Source organism: Nycticebus coucang, chromosome 22 (assembly GCF_027406575.1).
Source record: "Nycticebus coucang isolate mNycCou1 chromosome 22, mNycCou1.pri, whole genome shotgun sequence".
NCBI lineage: Eukaryota > Metazoa > Chordata > Mammalia > Primates > Lorisidae > Nycticebus > Nycticebus coucang.
Genome location: NC_069801.1, coordinates 49,565,649 through 49,591,918, shown reverse-complemented (window position 1 = coordinate 49,591,918; position 26,270 = coordinate 49,565,649). Strand labels below are relative to the sequence as shown.

The window sequence follows — 26,270 nt, the reverse complement described above, 5'->3', positions numbered from 1 at the left end:
TATTGTAGGACATTTCTCCATCTGTGCTTCTGAATGACTGATTCACACTAGAACGGTATCTCTCAGACTTAATGGTTCAAAAGCATAAGCTTGGCAGGGATTTCAACTTATTTATTGATTCCCCACACACACATATATCTTCTTAGCAGTTTCAAGACTTGATAGTTCTGATACAAACCCCTAGGGATGAGGGTAGGAGTCATTGTTGCCTGGGAATTATTTTCCCATTGCTGTATCTGTGTATTTTATTTGCCTTGTCCCATCTAGGAATATTCATTCTTCAAGGACAAAGTCTCGGCTTCTACACACCCTTCATACTCTGAAGTCCTAGTCAAATACTATGTACTCAGAAGGTGTCAAAGATGTGCTACTAGAACTGAATCCTTCTAAGAGAGAACTGTTAAAATAAGTTACTGCAGCCAGGCACAGGGCTCATGCCTATAATCCCAGCATTCTGGGAGGCTGAGGCAGGTAGATTGCCTGAGCTCACGAATTTGAGACCAGCTTGAGCAAGAGTGAGATCTCATTTCTAAAAAACAGCCAGGTGTTGTGGTGGGTGCCTACAATCCCAGCACTCTACTGGGGACAAGAAAGTGAGATTGTCTCAAAAAATAACATAACATAAGTTACTGCCCCTTTCCTGACCTCCAGCTTTCTACATGAATGAATGAGAAAAGGGGTTTGTGCATGTTTGTCAGTATATTCTTGACATGGTGACTAACAATTAATGTAATCTTCACTCAGTCATTACAAGACGATAAAAATGATATCAGCAACCTAAAGAATTAGTAATAATAATAATAAATAAGGTTGGGAAGTACTGATTCCTTAATACACGACTTTTGGGGGAACTACTGTTTATAAACAAAGGACTTTGGTAGGGTAAGTTTACTTTGTTTTAATATTCTCATAAATCTAAAAAGGCAGCATATATGAAACTGAAGACCAGCAAGCAAAATTGCAATGCTATTAGTGATTACCCACAAATCCATAGTGATGCCTCTATGGAAAATTCACTTAGCCAAAAATCGGTGTGCCAGATCTTCGTATTTTATTTAGTTCCCTTTACTCTCCTTCCTCCAATTTTTTTTTTTTTTTTTTTTTTTTGTAGAGACAGAGTTTCACTTTATCGCCCTCGGTAGAGTGCCGTGGCATCACACAGCTCACAGCAACCTCCAGCTCCTGGGCTTAGGCGATCCTCCTGCCTCAGCCTCCCGAGTAGCTGGGACTACAGGCGCCCGCCACAACGCCTGGCTATTTTTTTGTTGCAGTTTGGCCGGGGCCGGGTTTGAACCCGCCACCCTTGGTATATGGGGCTGGCGCCCTGCTCACTGAGCCACAGGCACTGCCCCTCCTTCCTCCAATTTAAACCACCAACACCATACAAGGTAAAGGCAAAGTTCACACACTTACTTTTCACCTGGACTGGTATAACAGCTTTCCTTGTTTCAAAGTGTTTCATAATGCATTTAGGATGACCAGCCTCAAAATCTTTTCTTGATTATAATACTCCTTCACACAAAAAAACTTTTCTTTCTTTTTTTTTTGAGACAGAGTCTCAAGCTGTTGCCCTGGGTAGAGTGCCATGGCATCATAGTTCACAGCAACCTCAAACTCTTGGGCTTAAGCAACTCTCTTGCCTCAGCCTCCCAAGTAGCTGGGACTAGAGATGCCTGACACAATACCCAGCTGTTTTTTTTTGGATGTAGTTGTCATTGTTGTTTGGCAGGCCCAGGCTGGATTCAAACCCCCCAGCTCCAATGTCTGCAGCTGGCACTCTAGCCGCTGAGCTACAAGTGCCAAGCCCAAAAAAAATCTTTCAAGTTACTCAGGGTCTTTATAACAGGCCCAAGCTCCTTAGCCTATGATTCAAGGTCCACCATGATGTGACCCTAAGATCACCTAATCTTAATCTCCTATTGCACCCTCATGCTAGAGTTGCACATTTTCCAGGTGACATCACACCTGTTTCTGTCTCAGCTTCTATGCTCAAGCTGGTCCTTTTGCCAGGAATGGCCTTCCTTCACAAATTATTACCCAATAAAACTTCACACATTAAAACCCACGGTTCAGGGCGGCGCCTGTGGCTCAGTCGGTAGGGCGCCGGCCCCATATACCGAGGGTGGCGGGTTCAAACCCGGCCCCGGCCAAACTGCAACCAAAAAATAGCCGGGCGTTGTGGCATGCGCCTGTAGTCCCAGCTACTCGGGAGGCTGAGGCAAGAGAATCGCTTAAGCCCAGGAGTTGGAGGTTGCTGTGAGCTGTGTGAGGCCATGGCACTCTACCGAGGGCCATAAAGTGAGACTCTGTCTCTACAAAAAAAAAAAAAAAAAAAACCCACGGTTCAAATGCTCCTTCTCAGCAAAGCCTCCCTGAATATCTGTCATCCTTAAAGTCCTTCATTCATTCAACACTTGAGTACTTACCATGTACCAGGCACAATATAAGTGTTAAAGGTAACATGACAGCATGGCCTATACCTTCATAGAGCTACCTATCCCAATGGATTACAATGATGAAATGAAATGAAATATATAAAACACTTAAAATAGTATGTAGTAGGCTCAGCGTCCATAGCACAGTGGTTATGGCACCAGCCACATGCACCAAGACTGGTGGGTTCAAACCCAGCCCAGGCCAGCTAAACAACAATGCAATTTTGTGGCGGGCGCCAGTAGTCCCAGCTACTCTCTGAGGCAAGAGAATCACTTAAGCCCAACAGTTTGAGGTTGCTGTGAGTTATGACACCATAGCACTCAACGGAGGGTGACATAGTGAGATTCTGTCTCAAAAAAAAAAAAAAAGTATGCAGTAAAACCATAATCAATAAGTATTAGCTAGGCAGCGCCTGTGGCTCAAAGGAGTAGGGCACCAGCCCCATATACTGGAGGTGGTGGATTCAAACCCAGCCCTGGCCAAAAACTGCAAAAAAAAAAAAAAAAAAGTATTAGCTATTAGTACTGCTGCTTAACCATCCTATCTAAAATAGATGCGCCCCCCCCAATATACACACAGCACATCACTATATATCTCACCCTATTTTATTTTTTCTTAGCATGTATTAACTACTAATCAATATATATTTATAAATCTATTTGTTTATTGTCTATCCCTCCCCCTATCTTTTTTTGGTTTGGGTTTTTTTTGTTTGTTTGTTTGTTTTTTGAGATAAGAGTCTTGTTCTGTCACTCAGGCTAGAGTACCATGGACTCAATCTAGCTCAGCTCACAGCAACCTCACACTACTGGGAGGTCCTCAAACTTTTTAAACAGGGGGCCAGTTCACTGTCCCTCAGACCATTGGAGGGCTGGACTATAGTTAAAAAAAAAAAACAAAAACTATGAACAAATTCCCATGCATGCTGCACATATCTTATTTTGAAGTAAAAAAACAAAACGGGAACAAATACAATCACACTGCTTCATGTGGCCCGCGGGCTGTAGTTTGAGGACCCCTGGAAGCGATCCTCCTGCCTCAGTTTCCAAAGTAGCTGGGACGACAGGCTCATGCCACCACTCCTGGCTGATTTTTCTATGGGGGTGGGGTCTTATTTTGCTCAGGCTGGTTTCAAACTCCTGACCTCAAGCAATCCTCCCATCTTAGCCTCCCAGAATGCTGGGATTATAGGCATGAGTCACAGCGCCGAGCCTGGTCTTCTGTTTTTTAACCACTGTAACCACATTGCCTACAACATCACCGGGCCCTTAGTACCTGTTTCAGAATAATCTCTATACAAATGATTTTTACACTCTAGAAGTAGAGACAGATGCTAATAAAATAATTAAAACAAGATATATAAAAATACAATTAATATGTATTCTATAAGAAAGAACTACATAATAGGCTCGGTGCCCATAACTCAGTGAGTAGGGTGCCAGCCACATATATGGAGGCTGGTAGGTTCGAGCCTGGTCCAGGCCTTCTAAACAACAATGACAACTGCAGCCAAAAAATAGCCAGGTGTTGTGGCAGGCACCTGTAGTCCCAGCTCCTTGGGAGGCTGAGGCAAGAGAATTGCTTAAACCCAAGAGTTGGAGGTTGCTGTGATCTGTGAAGCCATGGTACTCTACTGAGGGTGACATAGTGAGACTGTCTCAAAAAAAGAAAAAAAAAGAGCTACATAATAAACAGTGGTGTGATCTAGATTTTTTTGAAGGGCAGGTGGAGCAGATAGGATTTCCTTGAGTTCCATGAATTGAGAACTCCAGGATATGTCAGAGTTAAGCAAGCCAAGAGAGAGCACTACCACAGGTTATTTGCACATTTTGTTCATTCTATCTGGACTACTCTTTTCACAACACTATAATTTGACCCCTTAGTTCTCTACTTGAAAATAAGATCCTCTGCAAAGCCATCCCTGACTATCCCACCCCATTATGCTGCTATTGCTCCTTTCTTAGCACATTCAAAATGTACTGAAACCCTCCACATTTAAAATCACTCTACACATACATAAGATACAAAAGGCAGGGACCACATCTGTTTTACTACCTGTGATATCCCGAATGCCAACAGAGTCAATGGCACTCCAAAAGCACGCCCGTAGCAGTGGTTAGGCGCCAGCCCAGGCCAGATAGAGCAACAATGACAACTGCAACAACAACAACAACAACAAAAATGGCCAGGCATTGTGGTGGGAGCCTGTAGTTCCAGCTATTTGGGAGGCTGAGGCAAGAGAATCACTTGAGCCTAAGAGTTTGAGGGGGCTGTGAGCTGTGACACCATAGCACCCTACTGAGGGTGACATAGTGAGACCAGAGTCTCAAAAAAAAAAAAATAAATAAACCAAAAATAAATAAATAAATAAAAAAGAAAAGGGCTCTTGGTTCTCAAATTGTGGTTCACAAATCAGCAGCTGCAGCATTACTTGGGTTCTTGTCAGAAATGCTAACTCTCAAACCCTACCCAAAACCTAATGAATCAAGTGGGGGGCAGCAAACCCTCCAGGTGATTCTCATTTTAAAGTCTGAAAACTCATCTTAAACATCTCATATAACATAATAAACATTTAACATATATAAAACATAAAGCTTTATAATAATTATTCATTTGACTTATTTATTGAGTGCCTACTAAACATAATGCACAAGGAAAACAAAAAAAGTAGCCTCTACAGACAATTGCTAGCTCATAATCGGCTAATATTTTGCCTCTTCACCTCGTCTGTACTCTTACTATGTGTGTATGTGCGTCAATAAGTAAGGAAAAATCAAGTTGGTTGGAGGCAAAGTCTAAAAAATAATCATGCTTAGAGGCTGGGTGCAGTGGCTCACACCTATAATCTTAGCACTCTGGGAGGCTGAGGTGGGTGGTTTGCATGAGCTCACAGGTTCCAGACCAGCCTGAGCCAGAACAAGACCTCATCTCTAAAAAATAGCCAGGCATTGTGGTGGGCGCCTGTAGTCCCAGCTACTAGGGAGGCTGAGGCAAGAGAATTGCTTGAGCCCAAGAGTTTGAGGTTGCGGTGAGCTGTGATGCCACAGCACTCTACCAAGGGGAACAAAGTGAGACTCCGTCTCAAATAAATAAATAAATAAATAATCATGCCTAATATAGCTATGGTCTGAATGCTTGTGCCCCTAAAAATTTGTATGTTGAAATTTTAATCCCTAAGGGGATGGTATTAGAAGGCAGAGCCTTTGAATGGTGATAAGATCAGTAGAGCAGAACCCTTATGAATGAGATTAGTTCCCTTATAAAAGGGGCCCCAGAAAGTTGTCTTGTCCCTTCCATTATGTGTGGGCACTGTATTTTGCTACAGCAGACTAAATGGATTAAAACAATATCTATAGTTTCTACTATACATCTTCCTTTCTTTATAAAGGTAATCCTGCTTCCTACCATGCATCCTAATTCCCTTCCACTTCCTACTCACATTTACAATGAAGCATCCTTTCTCTTCCCAAAATGATTTATATAAATCTTATTCATCTTTCAGGACCAGCTCAAATGACACTTTGGGATCTCAAATACCCAAAGATGAGTACACAACTCCTCCCTCTTTATTTATACATTCTTAGGAGGAGGGATCATACTTCCAAAAATCTAACTTGATGTCTTAAGCAGAATGGCTTGTTATTCTGAAGAGAATATCAGCATATTTTACTAAATTTTCTTTTGCACCAAAAATAAGATTCTCAAACTCACACTGGGTAGTCCAGTTGCCTCACATTTCAGTTTAAGATTATACTTATCAGGTAGGAAAATGAGACCATAAAGTCAATCATTCAAGCACCTAGTTGGCCTGAGCACCAGGAATAACAGGAATAAGGCACAGTTGCTGCCTAACAGAACCCACATTCCACAGGGAGAAACAGGTTAACACACAATAACAAGGTAATGGGTTGTGAAAGTGAAGGAGACAGACACAGGAAAATGACAACCTAAAAATGCAAGAGTCAGGGAATTACGGAAAGTCCATAGATTAAATGACTTTATGGTAATAGTAATACACTTTCCTAAAGAACAGATGGAGGGAAAATAAAAACTGACTAACCTCCTAGGAGAACATAATTATCAGGATTTAGTTTTCACTAGAATGTCTATTCCTCTCAGAGACCAAAATGTAGCTTGTTGCATGTGACAGAGCTGCATGTGATGGAGCTGGAGCAATGTTTCCAATAAATCTACTGCAAACCACGTGTAATCCAACTGAATGAAAAAAAAAATCAACTGAAGTTTGAATCTATTGTGAAAAATTTGCAAATAGAAGGTTCTCTCAAGTAAAGCAGAGACAGCAAAACAAATGAACCCGTGAGAAGGTATTAAAGAGGCTGTCACAATCTGACTGCCCACCAAGTTGATTGTCAGTCCTCAAATGCCCTTGGTTTCTGCCTCAAAAAAAAAAAAAAAATCATTTGTTCTCAGTTATAATAGTCAAGCCTGTAAACAAATAGTTTTCCATTTCCCAAACTGTACCTCTCCATCAAAAGATGCTCAAAAAAAATCAGAAGTTTTAAACTTATTTCTGTCAAAAGGCTAAATATCTTATAAGGTCACAGTATGCATGCTGGCCTTCACTTCATCACTCTATAACACACCATGTCTCAGATTTAGGAATGACACTAATAAGGCTTCCAGGCTCTCTCTTCAATACCTCCAATCTCCCCCTTCTCCTCTCCAAAAAAGAAAAGGAAAAAAGAATGACTACAAATTCCTATCTGCCCTCCCTACAGCTCCCGGGAAGCAATAGTCCTCAATTGTTCCTGCTTAGACCCCAGAAGACTGTAGAAGGAAATGGGGACAGCTGTGAGAGGGGGCGAGGGAGGACATCCGATAAGGAGGAGAGGACGGAGGGGAGAAGGGATACGGAGAGAAGGGGGCAGTGCAGATTAAACGGTGAATGGAGGGGTTGGTGAGAAGCAAGCAAAAAATGCGGAGGAAACGGGAGACAGGACTAAAGATCACAGAAGAGAGGAAAAGGCAAAATAGTAGAGAAAAGGAAGGAAGGGTTAAGGTTAAAGGACGCGGAGGGGGTGGCACAGAGAACGAGAAAAAGGCTGTCACTGGGAGCGATAAAAAAAGGATGTCCCTGGGAAGAAGGGAGATGAAGGGGGTGTTACCTACAGGGGCTCCCCCCAGCAAGTGAATGGGGTACACGGGGAAGAAGGAGCTGGAAACCGAGTGGCCAGGAACAAGGGACTGAGGTTAACGCAGGATCCCGAGAGGGACACCAGAGCTAGGGAGGGGCAAGCCCGCGGGGGCTAAGGTGGCGGGCGGCTGCGGCTCGGGCAGGCCTCGCTCCCTCACCATGGCTGAGCCGGCCTGGTCCTCGGGCATGCAGCCTCTGTCCTGGGAGCGGCGGCGGGCCGGACCGGAGCCCGCCCCCAAGCTGAGCCGGCGCGGGGGCTCCAGGAGGCTCCGGCGAGCGGCGGCTCCGGGCTCGGCCCAGGCCTCGGCCTCTCTCCCTCAGAAGATACAAGTGCAGCAGCCGCAGCTTCAAGCCCGTACAGGAGCGCAAACTCCGCCCCCGGGACGCCCCGCCCGGGCTCGCGAGCCGAGCTTGGCCCCGCCTCCTCTCGCAATGCGCAGACTCCGCTGAGGTGTCCCCGGCCCCAAGCCCGACCTCCGGATTCGCCCTCCGCCCGGGCCTTTAAAGGAGCCGCACACCTCAAATCCTCCCTGGCTCCCTTTAAAAATGAGGAGACCTTTAAATATTACGTCATGACTAGAGACTAGCGCTGCCTCTCATTTCAGTCAACTGTATTTGTCCTCCTCTGTCACTTACCATCATTCTTTAAGGTGTTAGTGTCTGGTTTACTGTCGTTCATTACTACTACTGTCATAATTATGGGTGATTTCAACATTCTCTGAGATGGTTCTTCCGATCCTCTAGCCTCCCAGATTCGGGTCTAGGAACAATCGCCTCAACTTCTCACTCCCAGGCTCATATCTTAGATCTTCTCCTTAGCAATAATTGGAACCCTCCATAATCTCAAATTGCATTCATCTAACGCTCCCACCACAACCTTATTCTTATCTCACTCCCTCTGATAATACTCCAAAAACTGTTCAACTCCACTGAAACACAAATTTATTTATTTATTCGTTCATTCATTCATTCAGACAGTGTTTCACTCTGTTGCCGTGGCTAGAGTGCTGTGGCATTACAACTCACAGCAACCTCAGTCTCTTGGACTCAAGCAATCCTCTTGCCTCCGCCTCCCAAGTAGCTAGGACTACAGGCGCCTGCCGCCATGTCCAGCTGCTTTTTCTATTTTTGGTAGAGATGGGTCTAGCTGAGACCCAAATATATTGATCCTACCGAAATCCACTGATCCTACTACCTTTTAGCTGTTCTTCCTCACCCTGTCCTCAAGTTCTGGCTTTCTTCCTTAAACAGCTAAGATTCTATTGTTTATTATGAAAATCAAAATCATGCCCAGGTATTCACTTTCATTTCTCCAGTCCTTCTGGAGGAAACTCCTATCCTGAACCTGAAGCAAAACGGAGAGGGTGGAGAAGAATCCCAAACCATACTGTCTGGTTGACTGACGTTCCCTGAATTTGATATCATTATTCTCAAAGCGGCCCATAATGCTTGACTATACTACTACATTTCTCCAGTTTCATGCATTTTCCCATTTCATGGTGGTGGCTCACGCCTGTACTCCTAGCACTCTGGGAGGCCAAGGAGGGTGGATTCCTTGAGCTCAGGAGTTGGAGACCAGCCTGAGCAAGAGAGAGACCTTGTCTCTACTAAAAATAGAAAAACTAGCTGGGCCTTGTGGCAGATGCCTATAGACCCAGCTAGGAGGCTGAGGCAAGTGATCACTTGAGCCCAAGAGTTTGAGGTTGTTGTGAGCTATGACACCATGGCACTCTACCCAGGGCAAAGAGTGAGAATTTGTGAAGTAAGGTGAAACTATGGCACTCTAGCATGAGCAACAGAGAGAAATCTTGTCTCAAAAATAATAATAATTCTAATAATTTAGAGCCACTTATTTTATACGTAAAATTAATTTTTACCATGAGGATTGGCTTTATCAATGTTCTAATTTTAAGAGGTTCTATACAATTTTTTTATTCTGGTTGAGTTAATTAAAACCAGACCAGTGGTTACTCATAATAAGGTTGGTTAGTATAATCAATCTCCTTTGGCAAATGGACAACTTTAAGTGAAAAATTGGCCCGGCAAGGTGGCTCACGCCTATAAGCACTTGGGAGGCTGAGGCAGATGGATTGCCTGAGCTCACAGGTTCAAGACCAGCCTGAGCCAGAGCGAGACCTTGTCTCTAAAAATAGCCAAGTGTTGTGGTGGGCGCCTGTAGTCCCAGCTAATTAGGAGGCTAAGGCAAGAGAATAGCTTAAGCCCAGGAGTTTGAGGTTGCTGTGAGCCATGACACCATGGCACTCTGTCAAGGGTGACAAGTGAGACTGTCTCAAAAACAAAACAAAGAAAGAAAGAAAACAGAGATTTAAGTGAAAAAAACTGTTTTCTTCAACAAACATTCTAAGAAATGTGATTTCCTATAACGATTCAAAATCTCAAGGTTGCAAATTGGGATTCCTTGGAACTATGAAAATAAGCTTTGTGGAAGGTGGGGCCCACTGGCTCACTAGCACTCTGGGAGGCTGAGGCAGGTGGATTGCTTGAGCTCACAAGTTCAAGACCACCCTGAGCAAGAGTGAGACTCCATCTCGAAAACTAGACAGGCGTTGTGTCGAGGACCTGTAGTTCCAGCTACTCAGGAGGCTGAGGCAAGAGGATCTCTTGAGCCCAAGAGTTTGAGGTTGCTGTGAGCTATGATCCTACAGCACTCTACCCAGGGTGACAAAGTGAGACATTGTTAAGAAAGGAAAGGAAAGGAAAGGAAAGGAAACTGGGAATTCAACTTTATGAGGAAGAATTCAGAATAAGTATATCTATAAACTTAAATTCAGTGATAAATAGTACCATATTTTGGGGTGGCGCCTGTGGCTCAAGGAGTAGGGCGCCAGCCTCATATACGGGAGGTGGCAGGTTCAAACCAAGCCCCCGGCCAAAAAAAAATAGTACCATATTTTGTTGTGTATAACATCCTCCCATATATAATGCACACCCATGTTTTTGGCCCAAATTTTTCAAGAAAAAAATTTTTTGTTTTAATTTTTTTTTTTCTTTTTCTTTTTCTTTTTCTTTTCTTTCGTTTTTGCAGTTTTTGGCCAGGGCTGGGCTTGAACCCACCACTTCCAGCATATGGGGCCAGCGCCCTACTCCTTTGAGCTACAGGTGCCACCCTGTTTTAATTTTTTAATGTAATTTTTTATTCTTCAGCTGAAACAGTGCAGATATGATTTATTATATACTTAGCTACAATTGAGAGCAGATCTAGTCCAGAATGTCAGGTCCAAGGCAAAATACCAATAGGTACTTTTTTGGTGTGAGTAAGACGCATCTCCAGGGATGGTCTTGGCAATCCAGCGTCTTACCTCCACTGAAAGACACATTCCGGACAGTACCATGCAGTTCAACAGTCTGAACAGTAACATGCCGTCCAACAGCTTGTGCAGTGTTCTCAGCCTCTGGTGTTCTATGTTACTGCTTTTGTGGCCTTTATGTGTGTACAAGTAAGTGGTTTCCTTGCATCTCTGCCTTTTCTTCTTTTGCACTTCAGTTGTATATTTGATTCTTCCTCCACTTGGCTGAAGTGAAGGCACAGAAGTTTCTAGAAAGCTGTGCTAAGGCTGAGAGATTCAAATCTTTTTATATATATATACACACATATATATTTAGGTGTTTGTTTTTTATATTATAAAGGAAGTTTAGCATTTTTTTTAATTTTTGTTGTTTTTTTTTAATTGATTATTTATTTATGTATTTAGTGTGTGTGTGTGTATGGTTTTTGGCCAGGGCTGGGTTTGAACCCACCACCTCCAGCATATGGGATCGGCGCCCTACCACTTCAAGCCACAGGTGCCGCCCAGCATTTATTTTTTAACATATTATGGTACAAGAAATGTTATGTAACAATAAATAATTAGAAAACATTAGAACAGACACAAATTTTATGGGCCAGGCACTCTCACGCCTATAATCCTAGCACTCTGGGAAGCTGAGGCATGTGGATTACCAAAGCTCAGGAGATCAACATCAGCCTAAGCAAAAAAGTGAGACACTGTCTCTACTAAAAATAAAAAAACTAGCCGAGTGTGGTGGCAGGCACTTGTAGTCCCAGCTACTTGGGAGGTAGAGGCAAGAGGATCTTTTGAGCCCAAGACAATCTGTGAGCTAAGATGCCATGGCACTCTACCCAGGACACAGAGTGAGACTTTGTCTCAAAAGAAGAAAAGAAAAATTTTATGTACCAGTAACAAATTTATACTATTTATGATCACAGAAGGCCGGGAGCTCTTCATCACTGTCAATATCAGAAGTATAGTCTTCTTGGATTTCTACATTGCCAGTGTATTCTAAAGAATCACTTTCTTCATCTAATAAATGTCATCATCCTCAGTTCCATCCATAGCATTTCTGGTGCTACATTTTTTAAACGTTTTCACAACCACTTCCTTCTTGACACCATTTCATGGCCTTAGGATCCAATCACAAACTGGGTAATAAATGCTTTCTTGATTTTGCCTGCAGGTGTTAAATCATTATCAGCTGACTGCATCATGACATCCACTTTCTTTTTGGGGGAGGGGGCAAAACAGTCTCACTTTTTTTTTTTTTTATAAGAGTCTCACTTTGTTGTCCTTAGTAGAGTGCCATGGCATCATAGCTCACAACAACCTCAAACTCTTGGGCTCAAGCAATTCTCTTGCCTAAGCCTCAGGCTCCCAAGTACCTGGGACTACAGGTGCCCACCACAACACCTGGCTATTTTTAGAGATGGTGGGGAGGGGGAGTCACACATGCTTAGGCTGGTCTCCAACCTCTAAGCTCAGGCAATCCACCTGCCTCGGCCTGCCAAAGTGCTAGAATTACAGGTGCGAGTCACCATGCCCAGCCCAACATCCACTTTCTTCATTAGGGCCTTGAAGGGCTTGTTTACTGATACATCAAGAGGTTGCAGTTAGCTAGTTAGTCTACCAGATATCACAGCAAGTTGGGTTTTCAAATCTGCTATGATTGCTTTTGCATTTTGTGTAACATGGGCTTTGAAGTGATCAAAAACAAGCAAAGCTTTGGGGGCATCACCTGTGGCTCAATGAATAGGGTGCTGCCCCCATATACCGAGGGTGGCAGGTTTGAACCTGGTCCCGGCCAAACTGCAAAAAAAGATAGTCGGGTGTTGTGGTGGGTGCCTGTGGTCCCAGCTACTAGGGAGGCTGAGGCAGGAGAATCACCTAGGCCCAGGAGCTGGAGGTTGCTGTGAGCTGTGATGTCATAGCCCTCTACCGAGGGTGACAAAGTGAGACTCTGTCTCTTAAGAAAAAAAAAAGCAAAGCTGCTTTTCTAAGTAATCCTCCAGGCCTTTGTGACCTAACTTTCTTAATATTTCATATTCTTTCATATTTCCATGCCTTCTTCTTTCATCCATCCTTTTTCATGTACGTGGACAATAACTCTACTTGGAATCTTTTCTTTTGGAAATGCTTTTATTTTGAAGATGGTCATGGATGGTAGCTTTTTCCCATCCGCACAACAGGCTAGAACAGCAGTGAAAGTGTTTTCTCACATCCACTAGTTTTAACAGCCACAGTCTTTGATCCTTTGACATCCACAGTTCTGTCGGGTGGCACATTGACACCTCGAATTTAAGTAGGAACTCACCTGTGTTGGCGATTTGGGATACCTCAACGTTGTAAGTCTTTCAAAGACTGATAACAGAATGAAATTCCAAAACTTGGAATTCTCACAGGCTGCTGGAAGTTTGGGGTCAAGTGTTTTTGTTGTCCTCGTGCTCAATCCCTCTCTCTTCATAAACTTAAAGCACTATTTAGGTGTCCCTGAAAAACCATCAGTGTTTTGTTTTGTTTTTTCTCATACAATCCTATTTCCCTCTTCTCGTATCATCTTGGTTGAAACAGCAATCCCAGGGTTCTTGTGTTGTTGTTTTTTGGTTTGGGGGTTTGTTTGTTTTTGTAGAGACAGAGTCTCACTTTATCGCTCTCAGTAGAGTGCCGTGGCATCACACGGCTCTCAGCAACCTCCAACTCCTGGGCTTAGGCGATTCCCTTGAGCCTCCTGAGTAACTGGAACCACAGGCGCCCGCCACAACACCCGGCTATTTTTCTGTTGCAGTTTGGCAGGGGCCGGGTTTGAAGCCGCCACCCTTGGTATATGGGGCCAGTGCCCAACCCACTGAGCCACAGGCACTGCCCAGATTTTGGGGTTTGTTAAAAAGATTCTCACTCCGTTGCCCTGGGTAGAGTTCAGTAGTGTCAATATAGCTCACTGGAACCTCAAACTCTTGGGTTCAAGCCAAGCCTCCTGAGTAGCTGAGACTTATAGGCACATACCACAGCACCCTGCTAATTCTATTTTTAGTAGAGATGGGATCTCACTCTTGCTCAGGCTGGTTTCAAACTTCTGGCCTCAAGCAATCCTTTCACCTCGACCTCCCAGAATGTGCCTTACAGGCATGCACCACAAAGCCCAACCAGAGATCCTAGTTTGACGCTGCTCCAGAATCCAGGTCTTTATCTCCTGCCACTTTAGAGGTTTCCTTCACATTGGACATCTGAAGAAGCTTTTCTTTCCTCTTTTTTTTGAGACAGAGTCTTACTATGTCACCCTCAGTAGAGTGCCAAGGCATCACAGCTCACAGCAACCTCCAATTCTTAGGCTTAAGTGATTCTCTTGCCTCAGCCTTACAAGTAGCTGGGACTACTGGCACCTGTCCACAATGTCCGGCTAATTTTTTGTTATAATTGTCATTGTTGTTTAGCAAGCCCGGGCCTGTTCAAACCCACCAGCCCCAGTGTATGTGGCTGGCACCCTAACTGCTGAGCTACAGGCGCCAAGCCTAAAGCTTTTCTTCTTTTTTTTGGCTGGGGCTGGGTTTGAACCCACCACCTCCGGCATATTGGGCCAGCGCCCTACCCCTCTGAGCCACAGGCGCCTCCCTAAAGCTTTTCTTCTTGCCTTCACCCTCTGATGACATTGTCTGTGGTATAAAGTCCAAAGTGTCTCTCGGCAGCTCTGTTGCCATGCTCTTTAGCATATTTAATAACTGTTAGCTTAAAAAAAATAATAACTGTTAGCTTAAAGTTTGCAGTGTATGAAAACCATTTCAGGGCAGCGCCTGTGGCTCAAGGAGTAGAGCGCCGGTCCCATATGCCAGAGGTTCAAACCCAGCCCCGGCCAAAAAAAAAAAAAGAAAACCGGGCGGCGCCTGTGGCTCAGTCGGTAAGGCGCCGGCCCCATATACCGAGGGTGGCAGGTTCAGAGCCGGCCCCGGCCAAACTGCAACCAAAAAATAGCCACGTGTTGTGGCGGGCGCCTGTAGTCCCAGCTACTTGGGAGGCTGAGGCAAGAGAATCGCTTAAGCCCAGGAGTTGGAGGTTGCTGTGAGCTGTGTGAGGCCACGGCACTCTACCGAGGGCCATAAAATGAGACTCTGTCTCTACAAAAAAAAAAGAAAACCATTTCAACTTTTTTCCAAGGGATCTTCCAATCATTTTTGTAAAAGTAGCAGCTAGATTGCTAGCTCCTGCCTAAAGTGTATGAAGGGAAATACATAGCTCTTAGATGTTTGAAAATGCTTTTGTTGCAAGTGCTCCATAAGTTCAACAAAACTGATTACTACTATACTTTGAGGTATTCTTTTGCATACAGATATCATTATTGCTTTCTAGAGTTATACTTTTAGTGCATAAGCATAAATAAAAGAATTTAAAACATTTATATAGATACAGAATTAGTACCACCCATGTGGGTAAAAAAGTGTGCAATAAGTGGTAAATAAGTTTGCCATTATATATGGCAAAATACGGTATATAACTGGGCAGTAGTCTTTCCTCTTATCTATGTAAACAGAAGTTAATGGTTAATTCAGTGCTTTGCTCTCTCAAAAACACTTGTGTCCTTTCAAAATTCTTCCAATTGACATTTGCGCCTTCTGGTCTTGACCTAATTATAATTAAGACCGAATCTAAGACATTCAGGGTTTATAAGGTTTTCAGAATTTGGAAGACTCCTTCATAATCTTAAATGATAGCCATTATTATTACTATTATGAAAATATCAACTTGGTCTAGGAGGTACACCAAAAGCAAGTAAGGACTAGGAAGCTACAGGAAGGTAGATTTCAGCTGGACAAAAACAAGAATAATCTAAAAGTGAGAACCATCACATATGGAACAGGCTACTTACAAGGTATGAGCTCCTAGTCACCAGAGATGTGCAGAAAGGGTCTGATTGACCAAATAGAGCAGATATGATAGGCAGATGCTCTCTGATGACTTAAAAAATAGATTTGACGGGCGGCGCCTGTGGCTCAGTGAGCAGGGCGCCGGCCCCATATACCGAGGGTGGCGGGTTCAAACCCAGCCCCTGCCAAACTGCAAAAAAAAAAAAAATAATAAATAAATAGATTTGATGATTGTTAAGGTTCTCTCTAATTCTAAACGTCCATGATTCAAGAAAATTAAATGAGAAAAAGCAAAAAGCAAGGGAATAGGAGTTTCAATACAACTCACTGATTTCTAAGGCAAGATTTCCTGTTCAGTAGTTTGAAACATTGAGGGAAGGGACCATTCTGAAGATACTGTACTGTCTTTTGTGGACTCTGTTGAATAATTAAAAAGATACCCAATTAGGGTGGCGCCTGTGGCTCAGCGGGTAGGGCGCCGATTCCATATGCCGGAGGTGGTGGGTTCAAACCCAGCCCCGGCCAAATTAAAAAAAAAAAAAAAAAAAGATACCCAATTAAAAATAACCAAGCTCCTCTTTAACAATTTAATTAAGGGGAAAATAAACTTACTGAGTATGGTGAAATTTCAGCTGGTTACTCCCTGAGCATGAGGTGCTGAGCTGCATTCCAACCACTCATCAGAATGAAGACTCAGGACAGAAGTTTCCAATAAGCACCATCTATTAAAAGAACTACCCCTGGTTGGTGGGGTGGCTGCTCTGTATGTAGAGTTAAGCAGTAGCACAGGGATGTTTCCCTCCAGGGCCAAAAGTAGCAATCCAGTTAGCTCTAGAAATCCCTCACAAAGTCAGAGCAAACAGTTTTTTAGAAGGCAATTTATCAGCCAGCCTTACAACAATCCCCTGGTGCTTAGAGAAGGAGTTATTATCCTATTTTATAGATAAGAAAACACAGGCTCAGAAAAAAGAAACTTCACAAGTCAGCAGTGAAAGAGCTCAATCTGACCCTAGAGCTCATATTATTACCTCACAGCCTTGGAGAGGACTGAAATTTTTCTCTACCATAGGAAGGATCTCAGGGGAACAGGAGGCTTTTCTAATGCAAAATTAATTTTCTAGGCCCAACCCAGCCCAGCCAAAGCCTGCAATCATAGCACTTTGGGAGGCCAAGACAGATAGATTGCTTGAACTCAGGAGTTTGAGACTAGACTGAGCAAAAGTGAGACCCCATCTCCAGTAGGCTGGGCATGGTGGCTCACTCCTATAATCCTAGCACTCTGGGAGGCTGAGGCAGATGTATTGCCTGAGCTGATAAGTTCAAAACCAGCCTGAGCCAGAGTGAGACCCCCACCTCTAAAAATAGCTGGGCGTTGTGGCAGGCGCCTGTAGTTCCAGGTACTTGGGAGGCTGAGGCAGGAGGATCGCTGGAGCCCAGGAGTTTGAGGTTGCTGTGAGCTATGACTCCATAGCACTCTCCCCAGGGCAACAAAGTGAGACTGTGTCTCTAAAAAACAAAACAAAACAGGGCAGCGCCTGTGGCTCAGTTGGTAAGGCGCCAGCCCTATATACTGAGGGTGGCGGGTTCAAACCCGGCCCCGGCTGAACTGCAACCAAAAAATAGCCGGGCGGTGTGGCGGGCACCTGTAGTCCCAGCTATTCGGGAGGCTGAGGCAGGAGAATTGCTTAAGCCCAGGAGTTGGAGGTTGCTGTGAGCTGTGTGAGACCAAAAGTGAGACTCTGTCTCTACAAAAAAAAAAAAAAAACTAATTTTCTCCTATAGTACATTGCAAATTTTATTTATTTATTTATTTATTTTTGAGACAGTGTCTCACTATGTTGCCCTTGGTAGAGTGCTATGGCATCCCATCTCACAGCAACTTCAAACTCTTGGGCTTAAGCGATTATCTTGCCTCAGCCTCCCAAGTAGCTGGGACTACAGGCACCAGCCACAACACCCAGCTATTTTTTTTAATGGTAGTTTTCATTATTGTTTAGTAGGCCTGGGTCGGGCTCAAATCTGTCAGCCCTAATGTATGTAGTTGGCGCCATAACCACTGGGCTACAGGCGCTGAGCCTATTTACTTTTTTTTTGGTAGAGACAGAGTCTCACTGTACTGCCCTCGGGTAGAGTGCCATGACGTCACACAGCTCACAGCAACCTCTAACTCTTGGGCTTACTTGATTCTCTTGCTTCAGCCTCCCGAGCAGCTGGAACTATAGGCACCCGCCACAATGCCTGGCTGTTTTTTTGTTGCAGTTTGGCCAGGGCTGGGTTTGAACCCACCACCCTCTGTATATGGGGCCGGCGCTCTACTCACTGAGCCACAGGCGCCGCCCTATTTACTTTTCCTTATTGAGACAGAGTCTCACTTTGTCGCCGTTGGTAGAGTGCCATGGCGTCACAGCTCATAGCAACCTCAGATGAGAGAGGTTTAAGCGATTCTCATGCCTCAGCTTCCCAAGTAGCTGGGACTTCAGGCGCCCGCCACAGCGCTGGCTGTTTTTTGTTGTTGTAGTTGTCATTGTTGTTTTTAGTAGGGCCGGGCAGGGTTCGAACCTGCCAGCCCCAGTGTATGTGGCTGGTGCCCTAACCACTGAGCTATGGGCACTGAACCATGCAAATTTTAATGTCTGTCATAATCTCCTGGAGTGTTTGTTAAAGCAGTTTGCTAGGTCCCTCTGCCAGAGTTTCTCATCCATTAGGCCTGGGTCAGGGTCAAGATTTTGCATTACTAACATGTTTCCTGGTGATCTTGATGAGGCTGGTCCAGGAAAACACTTTCCATTCCCTCATACTGTCTCTTATCTTGCTACTTTCTCCTATCAGGTGCCAGAAGGCAAGTGAGGATAATTTGAGCAGGGGGGACAAAAAAGGATTTTATACCTCTCTAGAAGGCTTCTGAAATACAGGTGTACTATCTCAGGAGAAGACTGAGGAGCACTGTACCAGGAGATAGGAGGATTGACTTCTAGTCCCTGGCTCTGACATTGGGGAGGTATTTTTGATGACCTTCAAGGCCCTTTGAAACTCCAGAATGCTGAGTCCTTAGGCAAATCTTTCCTCTCTGTGGGGTTTGGTCTCTGTAAAATGTTGTGAGAGGGTAAGTGGTCAGGAAGGGTGACTGTGAAGCTCTCTACCAATTCTAACATTCTGGCTCTATACTTATCTAGCCAGAGTCTTGATTTCTCTAGATAAGTTACCAGCCACTGTTAACCTGAACAGCCATTTCCTGCAGGGCGCTGCTGGTCAGACCCAAGTTACCAACCACTGTTAACCTGAACAGCCATTTCCAGCAGGGTGCTGCTGGTCAGACCCTAACAAGGCTGGATAACCCTACGTGCTGACATCTGGAGATTGTTTATTCACTTCCAAGGCTACTGTCACAGATAAGTTGGGGAACTGGACTCCATGGTACCTGTCGAGAACCCAGGGCACTCTGTGTACTCGGCGAAGTGTTGATTGACTTTAAATTTAGTCTAAAGTAAAAATGCTTTGAAAATCTAACCACTTTAAAGTAAGAAGATAACACATAACTATGGAACCTATGAAGAGGAATCTGTTTAACTTATACTATGACGAGTAATAATATTGCTAATGTTTTCTTTTACTGTGAGAATTAAAAAGTAACAAAGGAGGGGGTGGCGCCTATGGCTCAAGGAGTAGGGTACCAGCTCCATATACCAGAGGTAGTGGGTTCAAACTTGGCCCTAGCCAAAAACCGCATAAGAAAAAAAAAAGAAAGAAAGAAAAGAAAAGAACGAAGTGAAAGAGGTGGGCACAGCAGTTCTTTGGGAAGATATCCCCCTGCTCTCTAGAATCACAGGTTTTTCTGTAAATAAAAGTGAAACTGTTGATGTCTTATCTGCTTCTCCATTGACTGGCTTGTGCGACAGGCGGACAGACTCTGTCCAGCAACAGGCATCTGGTCCCAGAATGGACAAGGAGCAGGTAATATTTAACATGGGCCACAAGAATTTGGAGAAATTTGGCAGCGTCTGTGGCTCAAAGGAGTAGGGCGCCAGCCCCATATACCGGAGGTGGTGGGTTCAAACCCAGCCCTGGCCAAAAACTGCAAAAAAAAAAAAAAAAAGAATTTGGAGAAATTAGAATGCACATGGGACATCCTTTTCACATGGTGACTCCAAAATCTCATGGGGGACCTGGTGAGAACTCCTAACTGTGGAATCTGAATATGTGTCTCCAGAGGAGAGAAATGTAGATTAAAGTTAATTAAGTGTTGGGCCGCGTCTGTGACTCAGTGGGTAGGGCGCCAGCCCCATATACTGAGGGTGGGGGTTGGAACCCGGCCCCGGCCAAACTGCAACAAAAAAATAGCTAGGGGTTGTGGCGGGTGCCTATAGTCCCAGCTACTCAGGAGGCTGAGGCAAGAGAACGCCTAAGCCCAGGAGTTGGAGGTTACTGTGAGCTGTGTGAGGCCACGGCACTCTACCAAGGGTGATAAAATGAGACTCTGTTTCTAAACAAACAAACAAAAAAGTTAATTAAGTGTCTACTAATCTCGTCTTGATTCAAAAGGAACAATAAAGCAGGGTTTTGTACAGAAAGAAGCAAACTCCCTGAACCTGTAAGTGTGGTGATGTAAACCAAGCCCTTTTGTGTGACTAATCAGGGTGAGGCAAAGATATCCAGTGAGATTACATTTTACCATGTTCTATCTTTTGTTGTAAGTTACAAGTCTTTCCTGTAGTTTCCCAACTTTTTTTTTGTTTGTTTGTTTTTTTAAGAGACAGAGTCTCACTTTATCGTTCTCAGTAGAGTACCGTGGTGTCACAGCTCACACCAACTTCTGGGCTTAGGTGATTCTCTTGCCTCAGCCTCCCAAGTAGCTGGGACTACAGGCGCCCGCCACAACACCTGGCTACTTTGTTGTTGCAGTTTGGCCGGGCTGGGTTTGAACCTGCCACCCTTGGTATAATGGGGCCAGCTCCCTACCCACTGAGACACAGGCACTGCCCAGTTTCCCAACTTTTAATATAAATAGATAAAGTTAACTCCTAAAGCTTTTAAACTATGTTTCGGAAAATTACATAAATGCCCAAAACATATTTATTGTGAGAAAGATCATTACTTTGGGAAGTATGCCTACAATTATTCCCTTAACCTATAAATGACCTTTGTAGTGTTGTCTTTCCTTTTCTTTATTCCCCAAGACAGAGAAATCTCTGGAGGTGTTAAATAGAAATCAGTTAAACAGTTCAGTCTGCTTTTTCCTCCTGAAGTTGTTGGTTTTAGAATAAAGGTACCTCTAGGCGGCACCCATAGCTCAGTGGGTAGGGCACTAGCTACATACACCAAGGCTGGTGGGTTTGAACCCAGCCCGGGCTTGCTAAAACAACAATGACAACTGAAAAAAAAAAAAAGTACCCGGGTGTGTGGCTGCTGCCTGTACTCCCAGCTACTACTTGGGAGGCTGAGGCAAGAGAATCACTTGTGCCCAAGAGTTTGAGGGTGCTGTGAGCTGTGATCCCACAGCACTCTACCTAGGGTGACAGCTTGAGACTCTGTCTCAATAACTAAATAAATAAATAAATGTACCTCTAGGTATTTTTTTTTTTTTTTGAGACACGGTCTTATTATGTTGCCCTTGGTAGAGTACTGTGGCATCACAGCTCACAGCAACCTCCTCCAACTCTTGGGCTTAAGCGATTCTCTTGCCTCAGCCTCCCAAGTAGCTAGAACTACAGGCGCCCACCACAACACCCAGCTATTTTTTTATTTTAATTGCAGTTGTCATTGTTGTTTAGCTGGCCCCAGCCAGGCTCAAACCCACCAGCCTCAGTGTATGTGGCTAGTGCCATAACCACTGTGCTACAGGCACTGAGCCTACCTCTAGCTATTTCTGATTCAAACATCAAAGTGAAGTGTATCACATAGAACAAGGAATCAAAGCTCTTTGACACAGAATTTTAAACTTAAGACCAAGGAGGGAAGGTAAATGTTGCCCAAATTTCAGGTGTGAGTTAGGGAGAAGTATGTGCCTAAGGTACACAAAGAACTGACCATTAGGTGAGACCTCTACATGTCAGGGCCGGTTCAGCCCCTTAGTACAGTGGTTATGGCACAGCCACCACCAAGGGTGGCAGGTTTGAACCCGGCCTGCGCCAGCTAAACAACAATGACAACTGCAACAAAAAATAACCAGGTGTTGTGGCAGGCACCTGTAGTCCCAGCTACTTGGGAGGCTAAGGCAAGAGAATCGCTTAAGCCCAAGAGTTGGAGGTTAGAGTAGGACGCCACAGCACTCTACCCAGGGTGACGAAGTGAGATTCTGCCTTAAAAAAAAAAAAAGCAGGGCCATATTCTAACTCAGCCATGTTTATGGCTGTCATCAACTAAACACATTCATAGAAGACCTTGGCACTTACTCCAGTACTTGTCACAGTGTGGTCCCCACCTTTACCAGCATCACCTGGGAGCTCGTTAGAAATCCAAATTATCGGGCAGCACCTGTGGCTCAAAGGAGTAGGGTGCCGGCCCCATATGCCGGAGGTGGCGGGTTCAAACCCAGCCCCGGCCAAAAAAACTGCAAAAAAAAAGAAAAAAAGAAATCCAAATTATTGGGCCCCCAACTGAATCAGAAGTTCTGGGTATGGGGCCCAGTAAACTGTCGTGTTTATTTTCCCAGGTAAAGTCTTGTTTTATTTGAATAATTTTTTTTTTTTTGAGACAGAGCCTCAAGCCGTCGCCCTTGGTAGAGTGCTCTGGCATCACAGCTCACAGCAACCTCCAACTCCTGGGCTCAAGTGATTCTCCTGCCTCTACCTCCCAATTAGCTGAGACCTCAGGCACCCGCCACAAAGCCCAGCTATTTTTTGGTTGCAGCCATCATTGTTGTCTGGCAGGCCCAGGCTGGATTCGAACCCACCAGCTCAGGTGTATGCGGCTGACACCTTAGCCGCTTGAGCCACAGGTGCCAAACTTATTTGAATAATTTATCCATGTTATCACTGAGGACACTATGTACAGATGACAGATGGGGAAAAGAGCCGGATGTAACAGCTCACGCCTATAATCCTAGCACTCTGGGAGGCTGAGGCAGGAAGATCTCTTAAGAACCAGGAGTTCAAGACCTAGTCTCCAAAACAATGAAAACACAAGCCTGTAGTCCCAGCTAACTGGAAGGCTGAGGGCAGAAGGATTATGTGATCCCAGGAATTGGAGGATGGAGTGAGCTATGATCACAGCGCTGCATTCCAGCATAGGTGAAAGAGTGAAAGCTTATCTCTAAAAAAAGAAAATAAAGTGCTCGCTTTGGCAGCACATATACTAAAATTGGAACAATACAGAGAAGATTAGCATGGCCCCTGCGCAAGGATGACACGCAAATTCGTGAAGCGTTCCATATTTTCGTGAAACTTAGTAAATGTGGAATGTAAATGTCTTAGCACAATAACTAAGAAAATGCCAGGAAGGCTGTGTTAACCAGGGTGATGAAAATGTGTCAAACGGTCTATAAAACCAGTGTATGGTGCCCTATGATCACATTAATGTAGACAAGTATGATTTAATAAAAAAAAAAAGAAAAAGAAAATAAAATAAATTTAAAAAGAAAAAAAGAAAGGAGAGATTCCTTCCTTCTTTCCCTCCCTTTCTCCTTCCTTCCTTTTCTTTTCTAGGCAGAGCCTTGCTCTGTTGCTCAGGCTAGAGTGTCATGGTGTCTCAAACTCCTGGATTCAAACAACTCTCCTGCCACAGCTTCCTGAGCAGCTGGGACCTCAGGTGCCTGTTACCATGCCTGGCTAATTTTTTCTATTTTTAGTAGAGACGGGGGTCTTACTCTTGCTCTTGAACTGGGCTGGTCTCAAACTCCTGAGGTCAATGGATTCACCTGCCTTGGCCTCCCAGAGTGCTAGGATTACAGGTGTGAGTCACTGCACCCAAACCCAAGTGATTCTTTTTTTTTTTTTTTTGTAGAGACAGAATCTCACTTTACTGCCTTCAGTAGAGTGCCATGATGTCACAGGACTCACAGCAACCTCTAGCTCTTGGGCTTCAGCGATTCTCCTGCCTCAGCCTCCCGAGCAGCTGGGAACCCAAGTGATTCTTACGGACACTAAAATCTGAGAGCCACCATGCTATTGAAATCCTACAACAACAGGGGTGATTTCCACATTGATCTAAGTGGCCAAGCCTCTTGACCTCTTCAGTTCCATGCACTTCCCTTCTAATTCAGCCACTCACTCTCATGGCCACTCCCGGGATCTTGTCAAACTAAAAACTCCTTCAGGTCTGAAGTCTAAAAACATTCTGCATGCTCATCACAATCTTTTCCAGGGGTCCTCAAACTACGGCCCGCAGGCCGCATGAGGCAGTGTGATTGTATTTGTTCCCTTTTTGTTTTTTTACTTCAAAATAAGATATGTGCAGTGTGCATAGGAATTTGTTCATCGTTTGTTTTTTTTTTTAAACTATAGTCTGGCCCTCCAACGGTCTGAGGGACAGTGAACTGGCCCCCTATTTAAAAAGTTTGAGGACCCCTGCATGTCTATGCTATCCTTGAATGGAGACAAACTCTCCCATGATTTCAAGGTAGATAGGGAAAGGCCAGCCTTCAGTACTGATGAGTCCAAAATTTTGCATTAGCCCAAACCTTTCTCCTAATCTCAGACCTCCTCATCCAAAGCCAAATGCCTGGATCTCCCACTGGTATCTCAGAACAACAGGTCCAAAGATTAACTCCCCATCTTTCCCCAAAACTTTCCACTTCTTGTTCTTCCTATTTCAGGAGCAGACCCCCACGAGATGTTTTTTTGTTTTTGTTGAGTTGGGTGTCTCACTATATTGCTTAGGCTGGTCTCAAAACTCCTCGCTCAAGCAATCCTTCCATCTCCACAGATGTGTTTTTAAGGTCACCTGGGAGTCATCATCCTTCACATCTTCCTCTCCTTCACCCCTTGCAACCAAGCATCACCCAAATACTATCAATTTTTCCACTTGGGGGTCATATGTAATTTATGATTTATTAATTTATTCTTCAACAAAAGATTTGCAAAGCTCTTTCCAAACTAGGAATTCTGGTGGAACTAGGTGATTTCTTAAATTTTTTAGAAATCACCTAGGAACTAGGTGATTTCTTAAATTTTTTTCCCTTCTCTGTATACATTTCTATTACCAGTGCTTTTGTTTAAGCTGCAATATTCTTTCCCTTAGGTAGTGGATCTCAATACCAACTTCACATTAATATCACCTAAGAGTGTTCAAAACTACATGTATAAGGCCTTGATCTACAATCCAAATAATCTAATTTAATTGGACTGGGCTGGAGCTCCAGTATTCCAGGTGCTAATTCTAGACTATATTTTTATTTACTTACTTATTTATTTTGAGACAGAGTCTCACTTTGTTGCCTGGAGTAGAGTGCCATGGCATCATCGTAGCTCACAGCAACCTCAAACTTTTGGGCTCAAGCAATCCTCCTGCCTCTGCCTCCTACATAGGTGAGTCTACAGGCACCCACCATAATACCCGGCTAGTTTTTCTATTTCTCCAGCTCTGCCAAAGTGATGCTCCCACCATGGCCTCCCAAAGTAGTAAGATTACAGGTGTGAGACAGTGCCTGGCCTATAGAAGAATTTTGAAAGGCTCTGGTCCTAGGGCTGTGTAGGTTTGAACCCAGCCTGGGCCAGCTAAACAATGACAACTGCAACAAAAAAATAGCCGGGCATTTGCCTGTAGTCCCAGCTACTTGGGAGGCTGAGGCAAGAGAATCGCTTAAGCCCAAGAGTTGGAAGTTGCTGTGAGCTGTGACACCAAGGCATTCTACCCAGGGCAACAGCTTGAGACTCTGTTTCAAAACAAACAAACAAACAAAAAACAAAGACTATGGTTATCCATATATATATATATATACACATATATATATATTTCTTTTTCTTTCTTTCTTTTTTTTTTTTTTTGAGACAGAGTCTCACTTCTCACTATGTCGCCCTGGTAGAGTGCCATGGCATCACAGCTCACAGCAACCTCAAACTCTTTGGCTTAAGGAATTCTCTTGCCTCAGCCTGCCAAGTACCTGGGACTACAGGCACTCGCCACAATGCCTGGCTATTTTTTTGTTGCAGTTGTTATTGTTGTTCAGCTGGCCCAGGCTGGGTTTGAACCCACCAGCCTCGGTGTATGTGGCTGGCGCCACTGTGCTACAGGCGCTGCCCTCCTCATATATTTTTAATTAGACATCTCCATTTTTTGATCAAAATATAAATGCTTCACCAATTTGTGTATCCTTGCGTAGGGCCACCTAATCTCTATATTGTTCCAATATTAGTATATGTGCTAGCCAAAGCTAGCACATGACGTCTACATTTTTATTATCAGTTTAATAATTTCTTAGTAAAATACTCTTGCTTTGCTGTTTTGGGACACTCCGTCCGAAGCCCTACATACTCAAATTATTCCTTTCAATGGTGCTCTAGCCATTTTTACCCCCAGAGCAATATGTGTATAGTAACATATTACAGTATTTGGGATAGGTGAAAGGTATATCTTTCTTTTTTTTTTTTTTTTTTT

At 44.1% G+C, this 26,270-nt stretch overlaps 2 protein-coding genes and 1 non-coding gene across 3 annotated transcripts in view; 1 reads left to right on the top strand and 2 right to left on the bottom strand.

Moving 5' to 3' along the window:
- ZYG11B (zyg-11 family member B, cell cycle regulator) overlaps positions 1-7,965 on the bottom strand; it is a 91,505-nt gene extending 83,540 nt beyond the window's left edge. The window contains exon 1 of the mRNA XM_053576517.1: positions 7,750-7,965. Within this exon, the coding sequence (XP_053432492.1) occupies positions 7,750-7,779 (30 nt within the window). The 5' untranslated portion in view covers positions 7,780-7,965. The remainder of the gene's footprint in view (positions 1-7,749) is intronic.
- Positions 1-26,270, bottom strand: part of GPX7 (glutathione peroxidase 7) — a 263,667-nt gene that overhangs the window by 97,270 nt on the left and 140,127 nt on the right. The gene's annotated exons all lie outside the window — the stretch shown is intronic.
- On the top strand, positions 23,007-23,113 carry LOC128575765 (U6 spliceosomal RNA). The gene has a single exon (XR_008377158.1). It is a non-coding gene; the product is annotated as a U6 spliceosomal RNA (small nuclear RNA).